The 20,471-nt window shown below is 44.1% G+C and overlaps 1 protein-coding gene across 4 annotated transcripts; it reads right to left on the reverse strand.

The window, feature by feature from the left end:
• Positions 1-1,604: 1,604 nt before the first annotated feature.
• Positions 1,605-19,939, reverse strand: LOC147605661 (putative beta-1,3-galactosyltransferase 2). Of its 4 annotated transcripts, none has more exons than XM_086793033.1 (12): positions 19,329-19,939; positions 18,569-18,787; positions 18,212-18,284; positions 17,685-17,752; positions 17,379-17,581; positions 17,197-17,260; positions 4,174-4,246; positions 3,951-4,071; positions 3,507-3,594; positions 3,283-3,408; positions 3,073-3,182; positions 1,605-2,425 (listed from the first exon to the last, which is right to left on the reverse strand). In XM_086793033.1, exons 2-12 carry the CDS (start codon positions 18,625-18,627, stop codon positions 2,277-2,279), a joined length of 1,134 nt encoding a protein of 377 aa, XP_086649159.1. In that variant the 5' UTR covers positions 18,628-18,787; positions 19,329-19,939; the 3' UTR covers positions 1,605-2,276. The 4 variants fall into 4 exon arrangements, with proteins under 4 accessions (XP_086649159.1, XP_086649158.1, XP_086649157.1 ...); XM_086793032.1 differs by having other exon boundaries at positions 18,423-18,787; positions 19,329-19,914; XM_086793031.1 differs by lacking the exon at positions 19,329-19,939 and having other exon boundaries at positions 18,423-19,160.
• Positions 19,940-20,471: the final 532 nt, after the last annotated feature.

Here is a 20,471-nt window from a genome sequence, read left to right on the forward strand (position 1 = left end):
ACATTTAATTGAGATTGCTAGCATCAGGAAAATCTCTAAGAGGACTGCAAGGTTAGCGCACCTGCAAGAAAGGTCAAGGTATGTGAGGTCTTGGAATCTCTTCTCTTGTGCATTAAAGAAGAGAATGAAAGGCTATATAAGATGGTTGCAAATTTAAAGTTTTTGCCATTGGAGTGTGGAGAGCTAGAGCAAAGACATCAAGACGTGCTTATGCACATGTAGATTGAATGAAGCCTTTCATTATGATATTTTGAACTTGGAAGTTCAGAAGTATGTAGGACTTAATTTTTTGTAACTCAAGTCTCAAATATATATCATCAAAATTAGTCAAGACTTTTAGACTTGTATCTTTGAAAGTTTCATATTTGATAAATTTAAGTTTTTGTAAAATCTTGTGAATTTTTTAATTTTAAAAGTGACTTATTATTGCATCACATCACAAAAAGTTTTTTAAATTTCACTTTTTTTTACCAAACTTTTTTACTTGTATTTGAAAATTTGCAATTTATTTCTTTGAGTTTGGAATATTAGAAGTTTTTTCTTTGTTAACCTGTACATATAAGAGAGAGAGAGAGAGAGAGAGAGAGAGAGAGAGAGAGAGAGAGAGTGCACGCACCTTGAGCATCTCTGGGAGGGCCCTCTTTCTTGGATAGAGAGAGTAACTACGAAGTAAGGTAATGTTTAATGTGGGACATTTGGCATGAACTTGATCCTCAGTGTCCTTGAAAAAGTATATAATACCTCATTTGGGGAACACCTCTCCTCTAGAGGCAAGGAGATTTCTGTGGAAAGTATCAATACCTCATTTGGGGAACCTCTCTCCCTCTAGAGGCAAGGATATTTCTCTGGAAAGTAATAATACCTGGGGAACACCTCTCCCTCTAGACGCAAGATTCCTATGGGAGGTAATAATAGGGGCCCTACCATTGGGATGCAAGCTGATGCTCAAAAGGGGTATGTCTTCAAGTAGGTGTCCAAGATGTAAGACCAATGTTGAAGATACTTAGCATAGCTTCTAGGGATACCCAGCTCTGAGAACCATGTGGACCCAAATGAGTAGATGGGTCATTGATACTTTGGCATTAAGAGTTTGTTGGTCCAATTGGTTGCTTGCTCTAGGCCCTTTTGAAGAGGTTAACAATCTATTTGGTATAATCAAATTTATATGCATTTGTTGGGAGGTGTGGTGTGACTTTGAGTGGAAACTAGTAACCTGAAAATTATATGTAATCTGGAAACTAGTATCATCCCATAAACTCGTGAATCTTCGATCTATTAGTGCAATATACACTTTGATTTGTATCAATCCTATGTCGTTTCGAAAAGTTGGTTATCTTTCTTTTTAGCAGCATCTGCATGCTCATATGAACAAGCATCAATAATGCCACCATTATACAATAAAGCATCCACTAATTAGTGCTCCACATGCTTAGGTTTGCAGCATCAACACCATCACGTTAATGTACTCTAAAATCTTTGCATCTTTCTCATGTTGTACATTTTAAATGTACATGAGAAACCACCAGCACAACTAGCCAAGCATTCTAGTTTACCTTACATGTGTGATAACAAGTTTAACTTATACAATGAAAGTTTTTCCTTACATATGTGATAACTAACAATTACAATTTACACAATTAAACTGCAAAGGCGCACTCACAGCGTCTAGAGATTCCAATTCTTGCTACAAACTCATCATTTTATGCTGCATAAATCCAACTGTGTTGAAAGCAGATGGTATTCGACAAAGCAAAGAAGCTTTTGTGTCTTATTGCACCAGCAATTTGATAGATATACATGCCCCAACAATCTAATTTGATAGATATACATGCCCCAACAATCTAATTTTCAAGCTTTACATGCTTTAGTTCACAATGCCAAGTGAAGATGAACAAGCTTGGATTATTATCTCCAAGCAGTGCCACTCTTATCTGGTGCCACACCCATGCATGGTCACGGGTGGTATAATGAGATATTCTAAGTGCCACAAGTGCACATATGGTCAAGTGCAAAGTAATAGTGTTATATAGAAAGGAGAGTCTTCTCATGTAGCCTCATTGTAGCAGGGGATGCCCTGACACCTAAATATGATATATAGCTCACAACTCACATCCCCAGCAGGGAATGTGAGTTCAAACCCTGACACCTAAATCTCTACCAGTGCCGGTTGACACCTACAATTGTCGCAAGGAAAGAACACCAAGTCTGGGTTTAAGGATACCATAACACCTCAGGGCCACTTTGGTCCAAATGAGGATGGCTCTGATGGTTCTCTCTCAAAACACAGCCTTCCACAAAGCATGTTCGCCTTCACCACATTTTTGATGAACACTTTTCAACCTCTCAACTGATCTGCAAACCCCACTGCAAGACCAATCAAAGGAGGCAACACATGCATTGCCTCCTTGTAATTTCAATTCACAGTCTGCAAGACAAACCAGACAAAAAAAGTTACTAACCCAAAACCGGACCCATAGGCAAAGTGGTTAGTCTGTTAGCTTACTGACCCAACAACCAGAGTTCAACCTTGCTACACACCACCATGTGATCTACAAGGTCGCTGGGCGAGTGCATTTAACATTTTACATGCCATATGATCTACAAGCTTGCTGGGCATGTGCCTATGATATTTCTTACACTGCCATATGATCTACAAGCTCGCTGGGCATGTGCCTATGATATTTCTTACATGTTGCTACACACCACCACATGATCTGGGCATGTGCCAATGACATTTGTACATGTTGCTACACGCCCCTATATGATCTACAAAGTTGCTAAGCATGTGCCTATGACATGTCACATGTTGCTACACAACACCGCATGATCTACAAGGTTGCTAAGCATATGCCTATGACATCGATGCAGGCAATAGCATTACCACCATCTCTTCAACTGGAAGGGTGTCTTTCAGAACATGAACAATGCAGAAACTTAGTATACCCTTTGTGCACATGAACAATGCAAGCTTAGAAAGTGATTCAATGGAGGGTTATACAAGGTGGCAGCAAACCTTACCATTAACACATGGACCCAAGGCATCATGTGGGATTTCAAGTAGACTGAGCATACCTGGAGGAGTTCCGCAGCACATTCGCCTATCATCAATGTGCTCCACATCAAGGCCAATGAACCATGATCCCAAAGAGACATCCTCATTGGCATATTTGTGCAAGATGTCACTGCACCACCATGACCTACCGTAAGAACAATCAATGTCTACGACTGGTGAAGGATCGCTGTCCTACAAGCGATACAAAACAGTAGACCTCAAAAACTCACAGATTTCTTGAAATATACACAGCTAGCTCCTTGGAGATGGCATATAATTGGCCTGTTGCATGTTTGAAGTATTTGTTACCTTGCCCACCAAACTTCCAATGCTCAGGCTCATAATACTTGACGTCCCTGGAAAAAAATGAACTTAGCAAAATGTCTAGTAATCACTTGATATGAGAGTAGGTAAACTAGAAAAAGAGAAGACTTAAAATAAGAGGAAAACTTACTTCTGTGCGAGAACAGGACCAGACTTCATGCATCCTATGTACACGCGATGCTTGCTTCGATGCCGGGCTAGGGTAATACCAAGAGCCCCTGCACAGCCAGAGAGATTAATAAAGATTAAAGGATCATCCATAAACACTACATAAACACAATGGTTAATCTACATAACCAAACTGGCCATCTAAACTGCCCAATGGCTAAAGACATCATCTGAAAGGCAACCATTAAAATTAGTATTTAATTATCGCCTAGCTTAACATGGACGTCATCATCCATGTTAATCCAGGTTAACATGGGCATCATTGTCCATGTTAATCTAGGTTAGCATGGAGGTCCTCGTCCATTTCACACATGTGAATCATGTGTAAATTATCATGTGTAGCAAGTTAGACAACAACTGCAAGGGATCCCCGGATTCTTTCATATTTTAAGTGCTTGATCATCACCTAGATTAACATGGACGTCATCGTCCACTTTTATGTAGAAGTCTGCATCCCATAAGGAGACAGCGGTTGCAAAGAAAATCTTTGTTTTGGCTGACAATTCATGGTACCCTTCAACATGTTCCTGTCAAAACACATGCATGCTGCACCGTCAGAAGGCCTTCCCAGTCCGACCCAAAACCAACTTTTTGTACAAGCCATTAATGGTGTTTACTAGAGGGCTCACCAGTCTTAGAAAGTCATGATGTTGCGACTCCTCAGCTTGGATGGCTCGATTCAGTATGCCATTTGGCGTGGAACTGTAGTGATGAACACAAAACACTGGTTTAAACCCCCGGCTACATAGTGCAATGAAGGTGCGAACAGAGGTAGATGCACACCGGAAGACTTGCAATACACACAATCATTCACAAGTATCTGACACTCAACCTGTATTAATGCAAACATTATGTACAACTGAAAGTTCAAGAGGTGACCAATCCCTGCTAATCCCAACCCAAAATGCAATAGTCCGGCAGGTCCTGTGCAAATAATTATCGGTTGCAGATGTGATTCCGGCTCTTTTAATCGTCATAAGGATTGCTTGTTCAGGAGAAGACCTTGCAAAATAGTTTGATGATTTTATAAGACCCACCAAAACCCAGTTGCCCTGAGTCTGGAAAAGTGCAATGCACCAAACTCTAGTCATAAAGCACTGGATATCCAGAAGCATCCAGAGTACATTCCGTCCTCGCTTCTTGCAAATGAATCTCCCAACGGAACCTCCAATCAAGCACCTCTTGAGGAAGCACTTGCAATTGGTCCAAAGCATCGTGATGAAACACTGACCCTCTTATCAACTTCTGAGATATTTGCTGCTGCCAACAACTACCATGTCCTCATGTGGTATCTCTATTTTGTGATTTTTATTAATAACTACTCCAAGCACACCTGGGTGTATCCATTGAAAGCAAAGTCTGAGGTTTTTACATGCTTCAGACACTTTGTTTCTATGGCAGAAATGTGTCTGCATGTGAAGTTGGCACCTATCGTGTAGATTGAAAGAGGGAATATATGTCAAAGGAGTTTCATGTATATATGGTTGAAAGATGGAACGTTGCACGGTTAAAGGTTAGGATTTACCTCATATTTTTTGGTTGGAGGCAATATTGTGTGTCACTTACGTACTAAATAGATGCCCCACCAAGACCTTGCAAATAAATACTCCTTATGAAGCTTGCAATGGCAAGAAGCCCTCTGTGGCTCATTTGCGTATTTTTAGTTGTTGTGCTTATGCTCTTGTGCCTAAGAACAACAATGCAATAAGCTGGATAATAAAACGGTAAAATACATTTATATGGGATACAGCTCAGAAAGCAAAAGATACAGACTCTACCATCTGGCCACAAAGTGAATTTGGTTAAGTAAAGACGTCTTTGTTGAGAATTCTGTTCAACCCATGCTTTTATGTAAAAAAGAAAAAAGCAAAATGTATGCTCATAGTACATCTTTGATACACTATAACCTTTGTACAATGTCGGGCAGCCATATATGGAGCAAATGAATGCTCTACAAGGTGTTGCACATCAGCCCATACTGACTAAAAATAAGCTCGAATTTCAGCCCACCCATCAACCTACCATTGATAAGGCAATTGTGGATGATGCAACGGATGAAGAAAGGGTAGCCATATAGGTGTTCAAGAGTATGCCAAAATGGTTGGTGTGCGGACATTGCAAGACAACAAATTAGCTACTCCTTTACCTAGCAGGACACAAGCAAGTTCTTATCATGCATCTTATTCTTTTGTGGATCATGCTCTCATTACCAGTATATGGAATGAAAAGAAACTTGTTTTCTTAGGAAGCACATGAAATTGGATGGAAGCCATGCAGAATGAGTATGACTCGATCCTCGAAAAAGACACTTGGTATTTAGCAGATTTGCCTTATGGTAAAAAGGCCATTGGTATGAAGTGGGTTTGTAAGCTTGAGTGTAAAGCTAATGGTAACATTGACCCGCTACAAGGCAAGGCTTGTTGCAAAGAGTTATGCTCACAGGAAGGACATAGATTATGCTGAGAACTTTGTACCAACGTCTCGTATAACTACGATCACGTGTATTATTGCATTGGCAGCGCATCATGGTTGAAATGTACATCATATCAAGACTGCTATCTTGAATGGTGATTTGCATGAGGTTTATGTATCTCAACCTCGTGGTTTTATTGAGAAGCGATAAGAGTCTAAAGTATGCAAGTTCAAAAAAGCTTTGTATAGCCTTAAGCAGGCTTCCAGAGCATGGTACGAGAAGATAAACGCATACTTGGTTGAAAAATGGTTTTTGCAACAGTCCAATTGAGAGTACCCTCTATGATGTAAAAAGGAATAAAGATTATTTTTTAGTCATCGTTTTATACGCTGATGACATGCTACTCACAGGTCCTAATGAAGAGAAAATTTCATCCTTCAAGGCTGAATCACGTGTCATTTGAGATGACAGATTTGGACTCGTTGCATTATTATTTGGGCATACAGTTTACGTAACGTGATGATGACATTATGATATTGCAGTCAAAGTATATACAAAGGCTACTTACACGGTTTGGTCTTGAAGACTATAAGCCTGTTGCTACATTAGTAGAGACAAGTGCTAGGCTTAGTCTCCAAGATGCAAGCCGAGCCAGTTAATGCATTACTTTATTAGCAAGCTGCTGATAGTTAGGTGCTATCTATCTATGTAATACGAGGCTAGACATTCAATTTAGGTCTCCCAAAGCGCATGTTTATGTAGTCCCGGAAGTAAGCATTGGCAAGCTGCCAAGCGAGTATTCAGTACTTAGATGGTACTCCAATCCCTTGTTCTATTTGGAGAGTGATACTCAACTACATGTCTTAAGTGAACTCCGATTGGGCTGGATGTTATGACACGCAAGATCCCACTAATGGCTTTTGCTTTCACCTTGGTGATTCATGTATATCATGGCTCAGCAAGAAGTAGCCGACAGTGGCCACTTCGAACTGTGAAGCTAAGTACAAGGCAGCTTTTACAACGATGTGGATGGCTCATACACCTTTCTATGTGTGTTGCTACCTTGATCTCCACTCCAACACCCTCCTTCACTCGATTTGACAGTTCTTAAGGCCTCTCGGACTACCGCTTTTCTGGGGTAGCCTAGGTAGCAGATCAAAGAGAAGAAGTGCAATCTCGTAGCTTGATTGTACTCTAATTTATGCTATGAAACCTCATTCAAAATCACTCATACACACTCAAAATGGCTACATATGATAGAGAATTAATTAGGAGACTTAATTCTTGCTTAATTAGCATAAAATCATGAAATGGCAAGGTTACAAATAGCTCACTAAAGAGACCCACGAATTCTACAGATCCGTTGTGAATATCTCTTCACACAGAAAAAGTTGTGGACAAAGTCTAATGTTCATCCACACTACTTAAGTACTAGAAGGGTGCCCAAATGGTGTTGGATACTTATCATGTAGCTACCACACATAAAGAGATACCATCTAGGCTATCTGTAAGGCTAAACACATAGCCACTAGTAGATCTCTTATCATATGAACTGCCAGCCAAATCTTCGCTTGTAAATCCATGCACATCTACTCCTTGTCAACCTCATAAAACAATGCATATGTAAGGTGCCTTTCACATATCTCATAATGCGTCTCATCACATCCAAGTGAGGCTTCTGCAGTACCTGCATAAACTGCCTCACGAGCCCCACTACATAACTGAGGTTACGCCTTGTTATGGTCGTGTGAATCAAGTTTCCTACCTACCATCTTCCAATAGGATCCTCGAGAAGCTCACATGCATCCATCCTCAACTTCACATTCTGCTCCAAGGGTGTATCAATTGGCTTACATCTAGTCATACCATATTCGGACAACATATGGGAACCACACTGCCTCTCCATAAATACATTGTTTGGTCCTTAAGACCTCTATCCCAACAAGAAAGTAACTCAGCTAACCCAAATCCGTCATCTCAAATTTGCTCATCAAAAGCTTCTTGACATATCATTGCTATCACCTATGATGATCAAATCGTCCACATAGATCACTATCACGGTGATCCCAAATTCTGTCTTCCTCACATAGAGCGAATGATGTGCACTGGCAATCTCCAAACCGATAGAGATAAGATGCTTGCTTATCTTATCCATCCATGCACGTGGTGCTTGTTGCAAACCATACATGGCTTTCTTAAGCCTGCACACATAATCTCGGTGGCAAGACCCCATCCCTCTGGGTCCCCTCTTCCTTCTACCCCTCGCCCCCGCCCCCGCCCCCGCCCAGCTGTGTGCCACGTGACTCAAACCCAATGGCAATGATTTTCGCTGTTTCTCCAGCTGCGGTGGCCCTGCCCCCATAGTCACCTAGCGACTAGCCCCGTGTCATGGGGGGCCAATGGACTATGGTTTGTTGTTCGGCTGTCTTCCGGTTGATGCAAGCAGTTCTTGGATTCCATGGCCCCGCTCCGAGTCTGTGACCTTCCATCCTCGTTCTCCCGCCCCTGTGACAGTGGTGCAGTGATCTTCTCTTTCCCTCTTAGTGTCACCCCTGGCAGCGAATGGGACTGTAAATCGGCATCCTCCGCTATACATTCTCAGTTAGTCGCTCTCTCTCACCACATCCAAAACACATTGTTTCACTTCTAGCCTTTGGCTTGCATGTAGCTAGGAGGGCTAGACCAGGGACGACACTTTTACCCCTCGAGCCTAGACGTGATCCTCATCGTCTTCCTACATGTTTCAGTGGCAGTACCCCTCACACCGACATACCATTACCTCTACTGTGATGGATGGAGCCCGGAGTATGCACAGAGCAGGGCAGCAACAAAGTGGGACTTCATAAAAGGCACGATCAAGGCCCATCTAGCTCGCTTCAAGCCCCGGACAGACTGCGATTACTCCCTCTCCAAACAGTCCCCGAAAACCCTCCAAGCTGAGGGTGCACCGAGCAGATCTCACGCCCTATCCATGCGGATCATCTCTTAGAATATTCACGGGTTGGCTTTCATATCTGAAGGGGGGCCCTTCATCAGGACCTCCAGAGAATAGTAGTCAATATTCTTTTCCTTCAGGAACATCACCTTTCAGCAGGACGTACCTATAGATGCGGGTCTCTGGCTTTTGGCCCTGAGGGGAACTAGGGGGTGTTTGCATGTTGGCCAATGAGCAGCTGCACCCATCACTATTGGATTCAGGCACCGTTGTGCAGGGTAGTATCATCAGTGTTGGGAAAGGCTCTGTGGGTCTCCTCAATCTGTACGCCCCAAACAGAGTGGCGGAGTGGACGGAGTTTTGGAGTTCAAGTACGGCAAGAGCTCCCACAGGCAAGTTTGGGTGGGGACTTCAACATGATAGAGGATCTGGAGGAGAAACAGGGAGGAGGGATGGACACTATATCTGGAGCAGAGTATCTGCCTACGATCTTACCATGAGAGGGCAGGACCCTTGGCACCTCCCTGAGTTTGGTCGCACCCCTTGGAGCCTCCTCTTTTATAGATCCAACAGGAGGATGCATGGACCAAATCTTTCCCGCATTGAGAGATTTTATGTCGATGAGTGGGCTTGCAGCCCCACTGGGGCATGATTGGTATTTTTGTAGGCACCACTCTCTCAAACCATGCCCCAGTCCTACACTTAGAGGATCCATGGCGATCATAGAGGCAGCACGGTGTCCATATCCCAACAAGCTTGGTTCAAGATCCCGAGATTGGCAGGCGGATCAAGGAGAGCTCTATCTTTCAACTGCAGCAGACCTCAACCTTGGCCTTCGAGAGATAGCTCTTTCCTGCAGAGGGCAGCCCAGGACCGACTCATCTCGTTCCGAGAGCAAGAGCAGAGCCTTCACAAGAGTCTTGCTTCTCTTCAGCGCCTCCAGGAGCAGACCCAAGAGAGCCCATGGCTGGAGTCCCAGATGGAGACAGCTCGCACACAGATCCGATCGATTGAGGAGAGAAGGGTGGAGTTTAGGTACCATCCACACGCCTCTGTCTAGACACGTCTCTACTCTTCATCACCCTTCAGGTACCGCAGCACTCGTCACCAGAGTCTGCATTAGTTCACCTTCCGCTGCCTACTCCCACCTCCGAGTGCCTCTGCAGCCACTTGACACTGACCACCTCTCGGAGTGCCTTTGCCGCCTCTCATTGACACGAGCCTTCGTCACTGACCGTGCTTCAGCTCCAACATCGTCTTTGCTTCTGCACCGGTCTTCTACTCAGAGTCACCTCATCAGAGGGCCTCTTGTACATATTTTCACTCACCATCATATATACTCACCCATTTCATGCTGTGTTGTTTTGCTTTGATCTCTCGTACATCTAGTCCTTTCGTCCTTTTTCCCTCACAGTGTCTTCACCGTAGAAGAACATGTTACATGCACACTATGCAAAAGCACTAATGTAGATAGATGGAGAGAGGAGAGTTTGGTGAAGAAGTTGGAGAGCATAGTTGCATTCCATACTCGTACTCAACCTTGTGATCAATACGGTACTTCATACCGCACACGTACCGTATGGGGTGTTAATGCACAAGCTTCTATGTAAATGTTCCTGTTTGTCCTATATCTTTTTAGGCAGCCCCTATGCCTCATCCATCCATTACATGCAGCCTACAGGTATTATGTGTACACAATTGTTTTCAATATACCATATTTTATATTTATACTAAGTGACCTTACCTTATCGAAACTTTCCATACTCGTGTATTGTACATGTTGTACTAATTTTCCTAACCACCTTGGTAGAGAAGAAGCGAACAATGGCAACACTTGATTGGGGCCCTACCCCCCACTGCAAGCAATGTATTTACTTGAATTGTTGAACCATGTTACCAATGGGCTGATTTGTTGTAATACTCAAATCTATTGTAGACCTACGTCAATTGATCGGGGCTGATTATTGACATGTAATCGCACACCGGCGGGTTGCTGACCCTGGCCGGGGTGGATGCCTGACCTTGCTTGGCACTTGTGTTTTGCTCAAGGACTGTGAGATGGGGAATGAATTTCCCAATAGCTTCTCATATAGGCTGGCCTTGAGCAAGACGGTCAGCCCACCCATGACGACTAACAAAAATATGTTTAATGCCTGCTTTGATGCATTTTTCCACCTAGTGCTGGGCGACCTGACCTCATTTGGGTGCCTAAATATTCATTTTTGGTTGCTCCAGAGTTGTCCGCACAAATGCCTGTCTGTTGTGTTCATACGGCTGCCCGGACACTGACCATGCAGTCCTACACTTGGTGACAGTATTCAGACACTGACCTGACTACATCTCTGGGGCTGGCTCTTGGCCTTATAGGCACAATGCTCATCCAAAAGGTAACTATGGGTGTACTTGTTGTTGCACTCTAGTACAATAGGTGCACATGACATTCCCTTCTGCTCAACTGAGTTGCATTGTCTCCTAATAGTGTGCAAGCAGTGTAGGGTACTCCTCCAAGGATTTTTTTCCCCCTCCGAAAAAAAGATCTTTCTATTAGCTATGATCAAACAGCCATAGGCTACATGTACAAGCTGAGAACCCTCAAATAAGGTGAAAATCTGGGGGAGGGTAGTCCCTACATGGCTGACTGCCTGTAGTGCCAAACGATTCCTTCATCTGGATCAGAAAGAAGGGTCCGTGTCGCCATGTATGTAAGAAAGCCTCTCGCTGCGCCTGTGCATGCGATCTGACCCTCCTTGGAGCTTCCCGAGGGGCCCCCAAGCAATGTGAGATTGAGCGCCTAGAGTGTGGCCGCTAGGCAGCCTGAAGAGGGGGTTCAGAATCAAGGATGGCGGAGTCTCTTCTCATCATAGTCGGGGGCACTTGGGAGAGGGCAGGCTAACCCCATGCTCGGATCAAGCTGGCTTCAAAGCGGTCCTCAAAAGAGGAATTGAGACCGTGGGAATGGGCCTCGGTGTAAATCCATTGCACACTAGGGGTCCAGGGTCCACCAAGAGTAGTACTTTGGGCCAAAATCTGTGCAAGAAGAAAAGCCTTCCAAGGCTCCCCGCTTGGCTGAAGGTCTCTCACAACCAGCTTTCCCAACAGGGCTCTACTCTGAATAGCTGGATCAATGATGCCAAGACCACCCTAATGACAAGGCTGGATAATCACTCTCCAGGCCACTTTGGGCCGTGCAAGTCTTCCATCTGTCCCCGCCCATAGAAAGTTCCCAATCAGATGGTGCATTGTCTAGCTGGATCAATGATGCCAAGACCACCCTAATGACAAGGCTGGATAATCACTCTCCAGGCCACTTTGGCCCGTGCAAGTCTTCCATCTGTCCCCGCCCATAGAAAGTTCCTAATCAGATGGTGCATTGTCTAAGGCATGCCTGAGAGAATGCCAACAAGAAGTAATGTACTACATGGTAGCCATGAGCACTTGGTTGCCCACAATCATGTGGCCAGTGAGGGAGACATGGGAAGTGCTCATGCTCAGAAGAAGGGGGACAAGTTGCTGCTCTCTGGCGAGATATCAATCCCTACACGACATCCCAAATATCTGACCAGGGTGCCATTGGGAATCCATTAGAAAGACTCAACTGGGCGCAAAGCCGAGGTGGGTGCGGATCCAACCCAAAGACCACGCAACTTGTGCTAGTTGATCAGGGTGCCGAAAGCCAGGCAAAAGTCCTCAATGCCTAGTGCGAATCTCTGAAGGTTTCCTTCCTCTCTACCAAGGTTTGCTGCCGTGTCATCTGCAAACTCCAAGTCAAGAAGCTCCTCTTGGGACCTGATGGGGAGACGAAGGCCCTGAAGTCCAATGCCCTGTGTGGACATGAAAGTGCTCATCATCTCAGTTACGAAGAGGAAGAGGAAAGGGGCAAGGAGGCATCCGTGAGGAACTGATCTAGAGACTGGAAACCTCTCCCCTCTAGCCCCTTGAACGAGGACCTGGCTGTGGGCAGCAGAATACCATGATGAGACTCCTCTAATTACAAGAAGCTAGAGCCACTAGAGAGGTGACGATCATTGAATGGCTTAAGGAAGAGACAGTTATACAGCTGCAACAGCAGTTAGCTCAGAAAACTAAGCCACCACAAGCAATGGAAGCCCACGACCACATGGACAAGCTCATTGAGAGGGCATCCATGCTTGCTACCTTGCCGGTAACGTTGGAAGGGGACCCCATCTAAAGCATAGTGCCCTCCAAGAAAGCCCAATCAACTCTATCTTAGGCTTTCTAAAAATCCAGGAGAACGTCCTCCTGGTGAAGATGAGCTGTGGTGGCTGCCTCCCAAAAGGCGAAGATGTCATCCAAATACCTGAGTGGTGGTGAGGAGCACAGATGGATGCCATCCTAAGTGGTGAAAGTGGTGCAAGCTTTGGTGACAAGGGTGTTGCAATACCTAAGTGAGAGAGAGGAGCAGAGAGGGTTGTCGTCCCGAGTGGGGTTGGTGGTGAAGATAAGCAGAGAGGGCTGCTCTCCCGAGGTGAACTGTAGAAGAAACACGCTAGCGTACTGTAGCAGAGAGTGGGCTGTTGTCCCAAGATATCTACTGATGATAAAACGATGATGTGTTGTACTGTAAGCAGAGAGTGGGCTGATGTCCCAAGGTGTAAGCTGATGTAAAACGCTCTTATGCTCTATGTAGCAGAGAGGACTGCTATCCCATGAGCTGAGGTAAAAACGTTGGTGTGCTCTATGTAGCTAAGAGGGCTGCTTTCCCATGAGCTGAGGTAAAACGCTAGTATGCTCTATGTAGCAGAGAGGGCTGCTATCCCATGAACTAATGTAAAACACTGATGTGCTGGAGGTAAAACGCTAGTATGCTCTATGTAGCTGAAAGGGCTGCTTTCCCATGAGCTGAGGTAAAACACTAGTATGCTCTATGTAGCAGAGAGGGCTGCTATCCCATGAATTTATGTAAAACACTGATGTGCTGGAGCTGACAGGCGAAGATGATGAAGCAGATGTAGTGCAGGCACCGGTAGCAACAACAACAACAACAGCGGCAGATCATGATGTGGTACCGGATGTGTGCAATGAACTGGTACTACTGCTGAATGGTCAAGCAAATCTATATATAGTATGTGGGCTACTGGTCGGCCCAATGCAAGGGGCAATCGGCCAGCAGCAAGACTAAAAAAAAGAATAAAATCTAACAAATCCAATAAAATCCCCTTTTTAGGGCTGGACAAAATGCCATTTTCACACACCCCCTCTCAGGCCAAAAAGGGGACCATGAGAAAAAAAATGAAGGATGCCAAGGTCCCACACTAACACTCTAGAAGAAGGAATGTATCCCCCTCTGGAAGTAAAGTGAGGGGGAAGCAAAGTCTGATAAAGTCAAAGAGGGAGATCGTGATGGAAAAGGTGGTGAAGATGAGTGGGTGTGCATGGGTTGATCATCTCCCAAAGTAAGATCTTGAACGGGGCTCTCCTCTGAGTAAGAAGTCCCATTCCCTATGTGGTCCAGATCAGAGGTAGGAGAATCAACTTCTGGTGACAAAAATTGGGCCTCCAAGAGTGCCCATGATGTGTGCTCTTGAGGTCTTCAATCCCTTTGCTCACGATAGCTCTGATACCATGTGAGGGCAAAAGGACGAAAGGACTAGATGTACAAGAAATCAAATCAAAACAACACAGCATGAAATGGGTGAGTGAGTGTATATATGATGGTGAGTGAAAATATGTACAAGAGGCCCTCTAATGAGAGGTGACTCTGAGTAGAAGACCGGTGCAGAAGCAATGTGACATACGGGGGTTGATTGTAGTAAAACAAGCTTAGGCTTAACTAAACTGCACTTAATTATACTTGAGAGATAGACAATGGTGTCAATGCAATGCAATGTAGCTATAATAAATGAACGGTTACAATGAAGATCTATGAATAGATCTATGCCTGTCCTAGATGAATATCTATCTCGGGAAGAGAGAGATATGCTGAATGCTGATGCTGACTGAATGTTCCATTCTCCAATGTTGAGGTCCACCCTTGAGATGCTGGCTTTCCTCTATGTAGGAGGCAGGAGATGACTGAATTGCTGAATGCTGAATTCTAACTATATGGTACTAATTCTCCTTGCTCCATAGGCTATAAACGCTGAGAGGACTCGAGATATGACTGAATGAAGGATGCACTTCTATATATATGGGATACTGCTGCTGCTGGTCGGACAATATGTTGCGGTCGGCCTGATCAAGTGCATTAGATGAGATGAATAACTTCCTTTTTTCTCTTACAAAACTGTTATCAATATCAAGAACAGACCTTGTGTTGGCTTTGCCAGCGCAAGTCTACCGGGGATCCTCCACAACACATAAATGCTAGAAAAAGCCCTTTAAATGCTGTCGGCTGTTTCGACAATCTGTCGACTGGTTCCACAGGCCCCAACCTGATATGCTGAATGCTCTTTACGTACTGCTGTGGGTGCTGTACAAGCCCCAAACACTGCCGTACATGCTGTGATAAATGGATTAATGCTTGAATGCCATGGTTAACGCTCATGAATGCCATGGTTAATGCCTATGGATGATAAGAAGGCCATGTCAGTTGTACACCAATAGGGTGTGCACGTGACAAGCAAAGACGATGATGGAGCTGAAGCACGGTCGATGACAAAGGCTCGTGTCGATATGTGAGGCAAAGGCACTCTGAGAGGTGGTCGGTGTCAAAGGCTCGCGTCGGTGGATGCAGAGGCACTCCGAGGTGGTAGTGGGCAGCAGAAGGCGAAGTGATGCAAACTCTTGCGACAAGGGTGCAAACTCTGGTGACAAGGGTGCTGCGGTACCTGAAGGGTGATAAAGAGTAGAGAGGGCTGCCGTCCCGAGTGGCACAGGCTCTGGTGACGAGGGTGCTGCAATACCTGAGTGGTGGTGAGGAGCATAGAGGGCTGCCGTCCTGAGTGGTGACAGTGGTGCAAGCTCTGGTGACAAGGGTGCTGCAATACCTAAGTGAGAGAGAGGTGCAGAGAGGGTTGACGTCCCAAGTGGTGTCGATGGTGAAGATAAGCAGAGAGGGCTGCTGTCCCAAGGTGAAGTGTAGAAGAAAAACGCTGACGTAGAGAGAGGGCTGCTGTCCCAAGATATGTACTAATGATGATGTGCTGTACTGTAGCAGAGAGTGGGCTGCTGTCCCAAGGTGTGAGCCGATGTAAAACGCTGGTATGCTCTATGTAGCAGAGAGGGCTGCTAGCCCATGAGCTGAGGTAAAAACGATGGTGTGCTCTATGTAGCAGAGAGGGCTGCTGTCCCATGAGCTGAGGTAAAACGCTAGTGTGCTCTATGTAGCAGAGAGGGCTGCTGTCCCATGAACTGATGTAAAACGCTGATGTGCTGGAGCTGGCAGGCGAAGATGATTAAGCAGACGTAGTGCAGGCACCGGTAGCAACAGCAGCAGCAGCAGATGATGATGTGGTACCGGATGAGTGCAACGAAGTGGTACTACTGCTGAATGGTCAAACAAATCTATATATAGTATGTGGGCTGCTGGTTGGCCCAGTACAAGGGGCAATCGGCCAGCAGCAAGATCAAAAAACATCTAACAAATCCAGTAAAATCCTCTTTTTAGGGCTGGACAAAATGCCATTTTCACACAGACACATCCACTAACATGAGACAAAGACACATCCACTGACATATCCTCCTGTGGTGCTACAATTCGAAAAGAACCCACTAATAAGACTCGACACCTCAACCAACTCCTCTGAGGCTTTGGAGAGTCTTCCTTACTCCCTCGCTGAAAAACAGGATTATGTGCTACCAGCCATGGCGCAGTGCGACACTCCCCCACTAGAACTGTGCTTTGTGCCGGCTGGGGCCTTATAATTCTTGGATTATAAGAATCCTTTTGCGTCTACCAAAGGTACTAAATGCTTGGCAGAAATTTGCTGTGTGCTCTGCCTGTGTGCAGGCCAAATCTGCCATCCATCAACATATGGATCAAGGCTGCCATCTCATCCTGTACAGCCATGACGGAAAACTTGAAAAGTTGGAATCAGGGAGATATCCAGTACTCACTCCTCTTCCCAAACCCTGGCGATGTTCCTTTAACTTTACCCTAATCCTGCAGGCAACACACATGGTGTGCTACTAGAAAAGAAACTTTTACAGATATCCTAGGCTTCTTCTAACACAAATTTGATTTTCCCAAAACCCGTGCGCGCTTTCCTAACTCTACAGGCTTCCCTCCTAATCAGGTAAGCAATTACAATGGTTCATGTTCAAATTTACAACTAGTGCGTGTGCGTGTGGAGAGAGAATGAGCGAAAAGCCATCCCCTTTACTGAATCAAAACCACTTCCTTACCCTTGACCAATCACAAATCTAATGACAATCCCCTTCTCCACCTCTAATTGCTTCAGCTTCTTACCTGCAGATCAAAACAACAAACATAACTTAAATGAACACCCCAAGTCGAGCATTTGTAATACTTTGGTGATCATTCAAATTCTGCATTCCAATCAAAATACACTAGTTTAGATATTGACCTCTTGGCATCCATGTCTGCCGTACTGAGTCTCGGCGCTTTCGACTGCTAAATGCCGTGTTAATCCCAATCACCACAAACACTTTCCGGCTCTCATTCGAAGCTATACCCCCGTAAGAGAGGTCCACCCCAACTTCATTGTTTTCCTTTGGTTTTGAGCCTCCCCCCAATGCTTTGGAGTCCAATTCTGCATCTAACATTGAGCTGTCAAGTGTCCATACATTATCACCACATTGCATTCAAATCTCCAAACCCTTCTAGAAAATATCAAATGCAAAAATGTTCGCCAAGATGACCGAATACTAACCGAAGAACTTGATGAGTTCCTGACATGTATTGTGCAAGGTTACTCTTGGCTGCTATACGTCTCTGTTTCTGAACAAAGACAACTGACATGAATGAATCAAGTCACTCAAGGTACAACACTCTGATAAAACATACAGCGTTTCCAAATCAATACGTGTATAGTGCATGTATGTATGTATAATATGTAGTAAGTATGTACGGACACTAAATGTATGTATACATGTACATAGGTATGTATGTATGGGGTGTGATGTCAAACGTACATATGTTGTACGTACATATGCACATACATGTGTTTATATCTATGAATGAATAGCATATATATGAATGTATGTCCCTAGGTATGTGTGTAAGACTGTACGAGTGGATGTCTATATGTGTGACTGCATTTACCTTGTTTGTTCATTCATGCGTGCATGAGCGCGTGCGTGTGTGTGTGTGTGTGTGTGTGTGTGTGTGTGTGTGAAAAGATATTTAGTGCTAATGCCTTCCTTATTTGGACAATGTGATCAAAAGGATTTGACCTACAATTTTGGTTTCATACTGTTCAAGTTCACCAGTTTGGTGGTCATATCTGTTTGTCTCGAGCAGCATCCATAATCTGGTTTTTGCAAATGAAAAATATTCCCAAAAACCAGAGATTTAAAAACTATAAGAATCAAAACCCGTGCACAGTATGCATATGTGAAATGACTGAAACTAAAATTATTGGAAATAATTTATTTAAAAAAAGACAAACCTGCTGGTAAACAGCATTCCCATGCAAAATGAGATTATGCACAGAAGTGTAATCCATCTGTAAGGCAAACCTCCACCTAACTTGGCCACCATCTTTGTTTCCTACTGTGGCAAAATGGCTAAATCTAAGGCCGGTTACATACTTGCCTGGATGTCCAAAAGTGTCTTTTTTCCAACCAATGAAAAAGCTGAGATTGCCTGCCCATCCGGGGAGCCCCTTACACACTAAGGCCGCAGCGCCCAAGGTACACTTTGCCAGGCTGGTGCTGAGATGGAGGCTGACTCATGCTCATCATAAATCACCACAATTCCGGGTGCTACAGTCTACTTGTCTCTCATGAGAAAGTTTGGCATCAGCACACCCACCTGTAGATTAACCAGAAAAGCTCATGAGGTGAAGTGGGCAGTAATTGGGTGAAGTGGGCTGTGCTAATTCAGTACAGAGGGGTGAAAGCCCATCAGTGTATGTTGTTTAAAAGGTCATCGGCAGTGAATAAGAGGGAAAACCCACACTAGTAAGTTGCTTAAAAGGTGGCCATGTTTAATCTGTGGAAAACCTATTGTGAGGAATAATTGAAGCTTGTAACAAAAGAAAAAAACTGCAGTTTTTCTGAGAAAAGTTGAAGGAAGGCAAGAAGATAGAGAGAGAAACAGAAAGATGAGTGGAAAAAAAGGTAAAGGTGGGGGAAGATAGTAAAGTGTCATCTATGTGAAATATGTGACAAAAATGTAATGCTTGGAGTTGGGTCACTGCTGCTCCATTTGAAAATTTAAAAAAAACTGGGTTTAGTTTATTTGCAACTCTTAAACTTCAAAAATACCTACAAAATCCAACACTTGAAGATTTCACATTTTGGGAGATTTAGTTATAAACGCCTTCAAATTTCTTAAATTCAGTAAAAATTACCTCCGATTTTTAGGAGAGAAGCTTGGGTCACGGGTGAGAACTTGTTTTCAACTTTTCGCACACTCAGATTTGATATCAAAGAGGAAAGGCTGCAGCAATGGGGAAAAAGACAATCGCCCACTTACTTCCCGTCTAACTGTTTCTTCCTTTCTTCCAGAAACTCCATTCAATTAAGCATCAGGCCATGGACTGTCTCGGTTTCATCCTTTTTTTCCAGAAATTCCATATTCCGACCATGAAGCATGCCTTCTTTTTTGCTTTTTTGCATTTTTACGAGGCTGGTAAGTGGTAACTGGTTGAAAAAGCAGAAAGCACATTGCCCCATGAGGCTACAAGAAATGGCTTTTTCTGTTCCTCACAGAAGTATGTGAGTCTTAAAAAATGCAACAAAAATAAAAAGCAAATTGGTGGGGATGCCATTTTCATTGCCAGACGCAGTGGTGTGAGCTCAGCAGATCAGAGCATGTGATTGAGTGAAAAAGTAAAATGCTATGAGTGGGTTCAGTGAAAAGCCGCTATGAGTGTGTAGTAAAAAGTAGCAATGAGGGTGGGTTATCTAGGCCTATTTACACTCATTTTGTGAAGTAGGTACACCTTCTCATTCATTCATAGATTATATTAAAGCCTCCACCTCGACCTTATGAATTGAAATTATATCAATCTATTAAATTATTTGACCCCAATCAGCTATAATAATATCACAATTCGATCAATGGGAGCACCCACGTGGCTAATGTGAGCCTGTCTCTAGCTACTATTCTAATGCATTTGCCGACCACCCACTCTTGGAAGTTGCAGGGTCCTATTCAAAAAGGGAAAGGACTCCCACGTGGATAAAAGCTAGGTTTTAAGGCCCCATTCACGCGCTAGAAGTGAATGGGCTCATTAACACCCTAGCCACAAGTGGAATTTGATTTTTTTGTTTGTCTTGCCTAGAAGACTATGCAAAAAGTGGTGTGGATATTAGGAGGTCAAAACTCCTCTACATCAATGAAAAATTCTTAATTTCTACATTCAAGCTTATGTTGTATATTAAAGGTTTTTTTTTCTGAGAAGGTGATATGTGTGTGCCGTGTGTGCCGTCCGTCGTGTAGTCCCTAGGCATCAAACCCGAGTCCTCATCGTAAAAACCGATCATTCTAC

The sequence above is a fragment of the Cibotium barometz genome, chromosome 59 (genome assembly GCF_041138505.1).
Source record: "Cibotium barometz isolate CiBa-2024 chromosome 59, ASM4113850v1, whole genome shotgun sequence".
NCBI classification, from domain to species: Eukaryota; Viridiplantae; Streptophyta; class Polypodiopsida; order Cyatheales; family Cibotiaceae; genus Cibotium; species Cibotium barometz.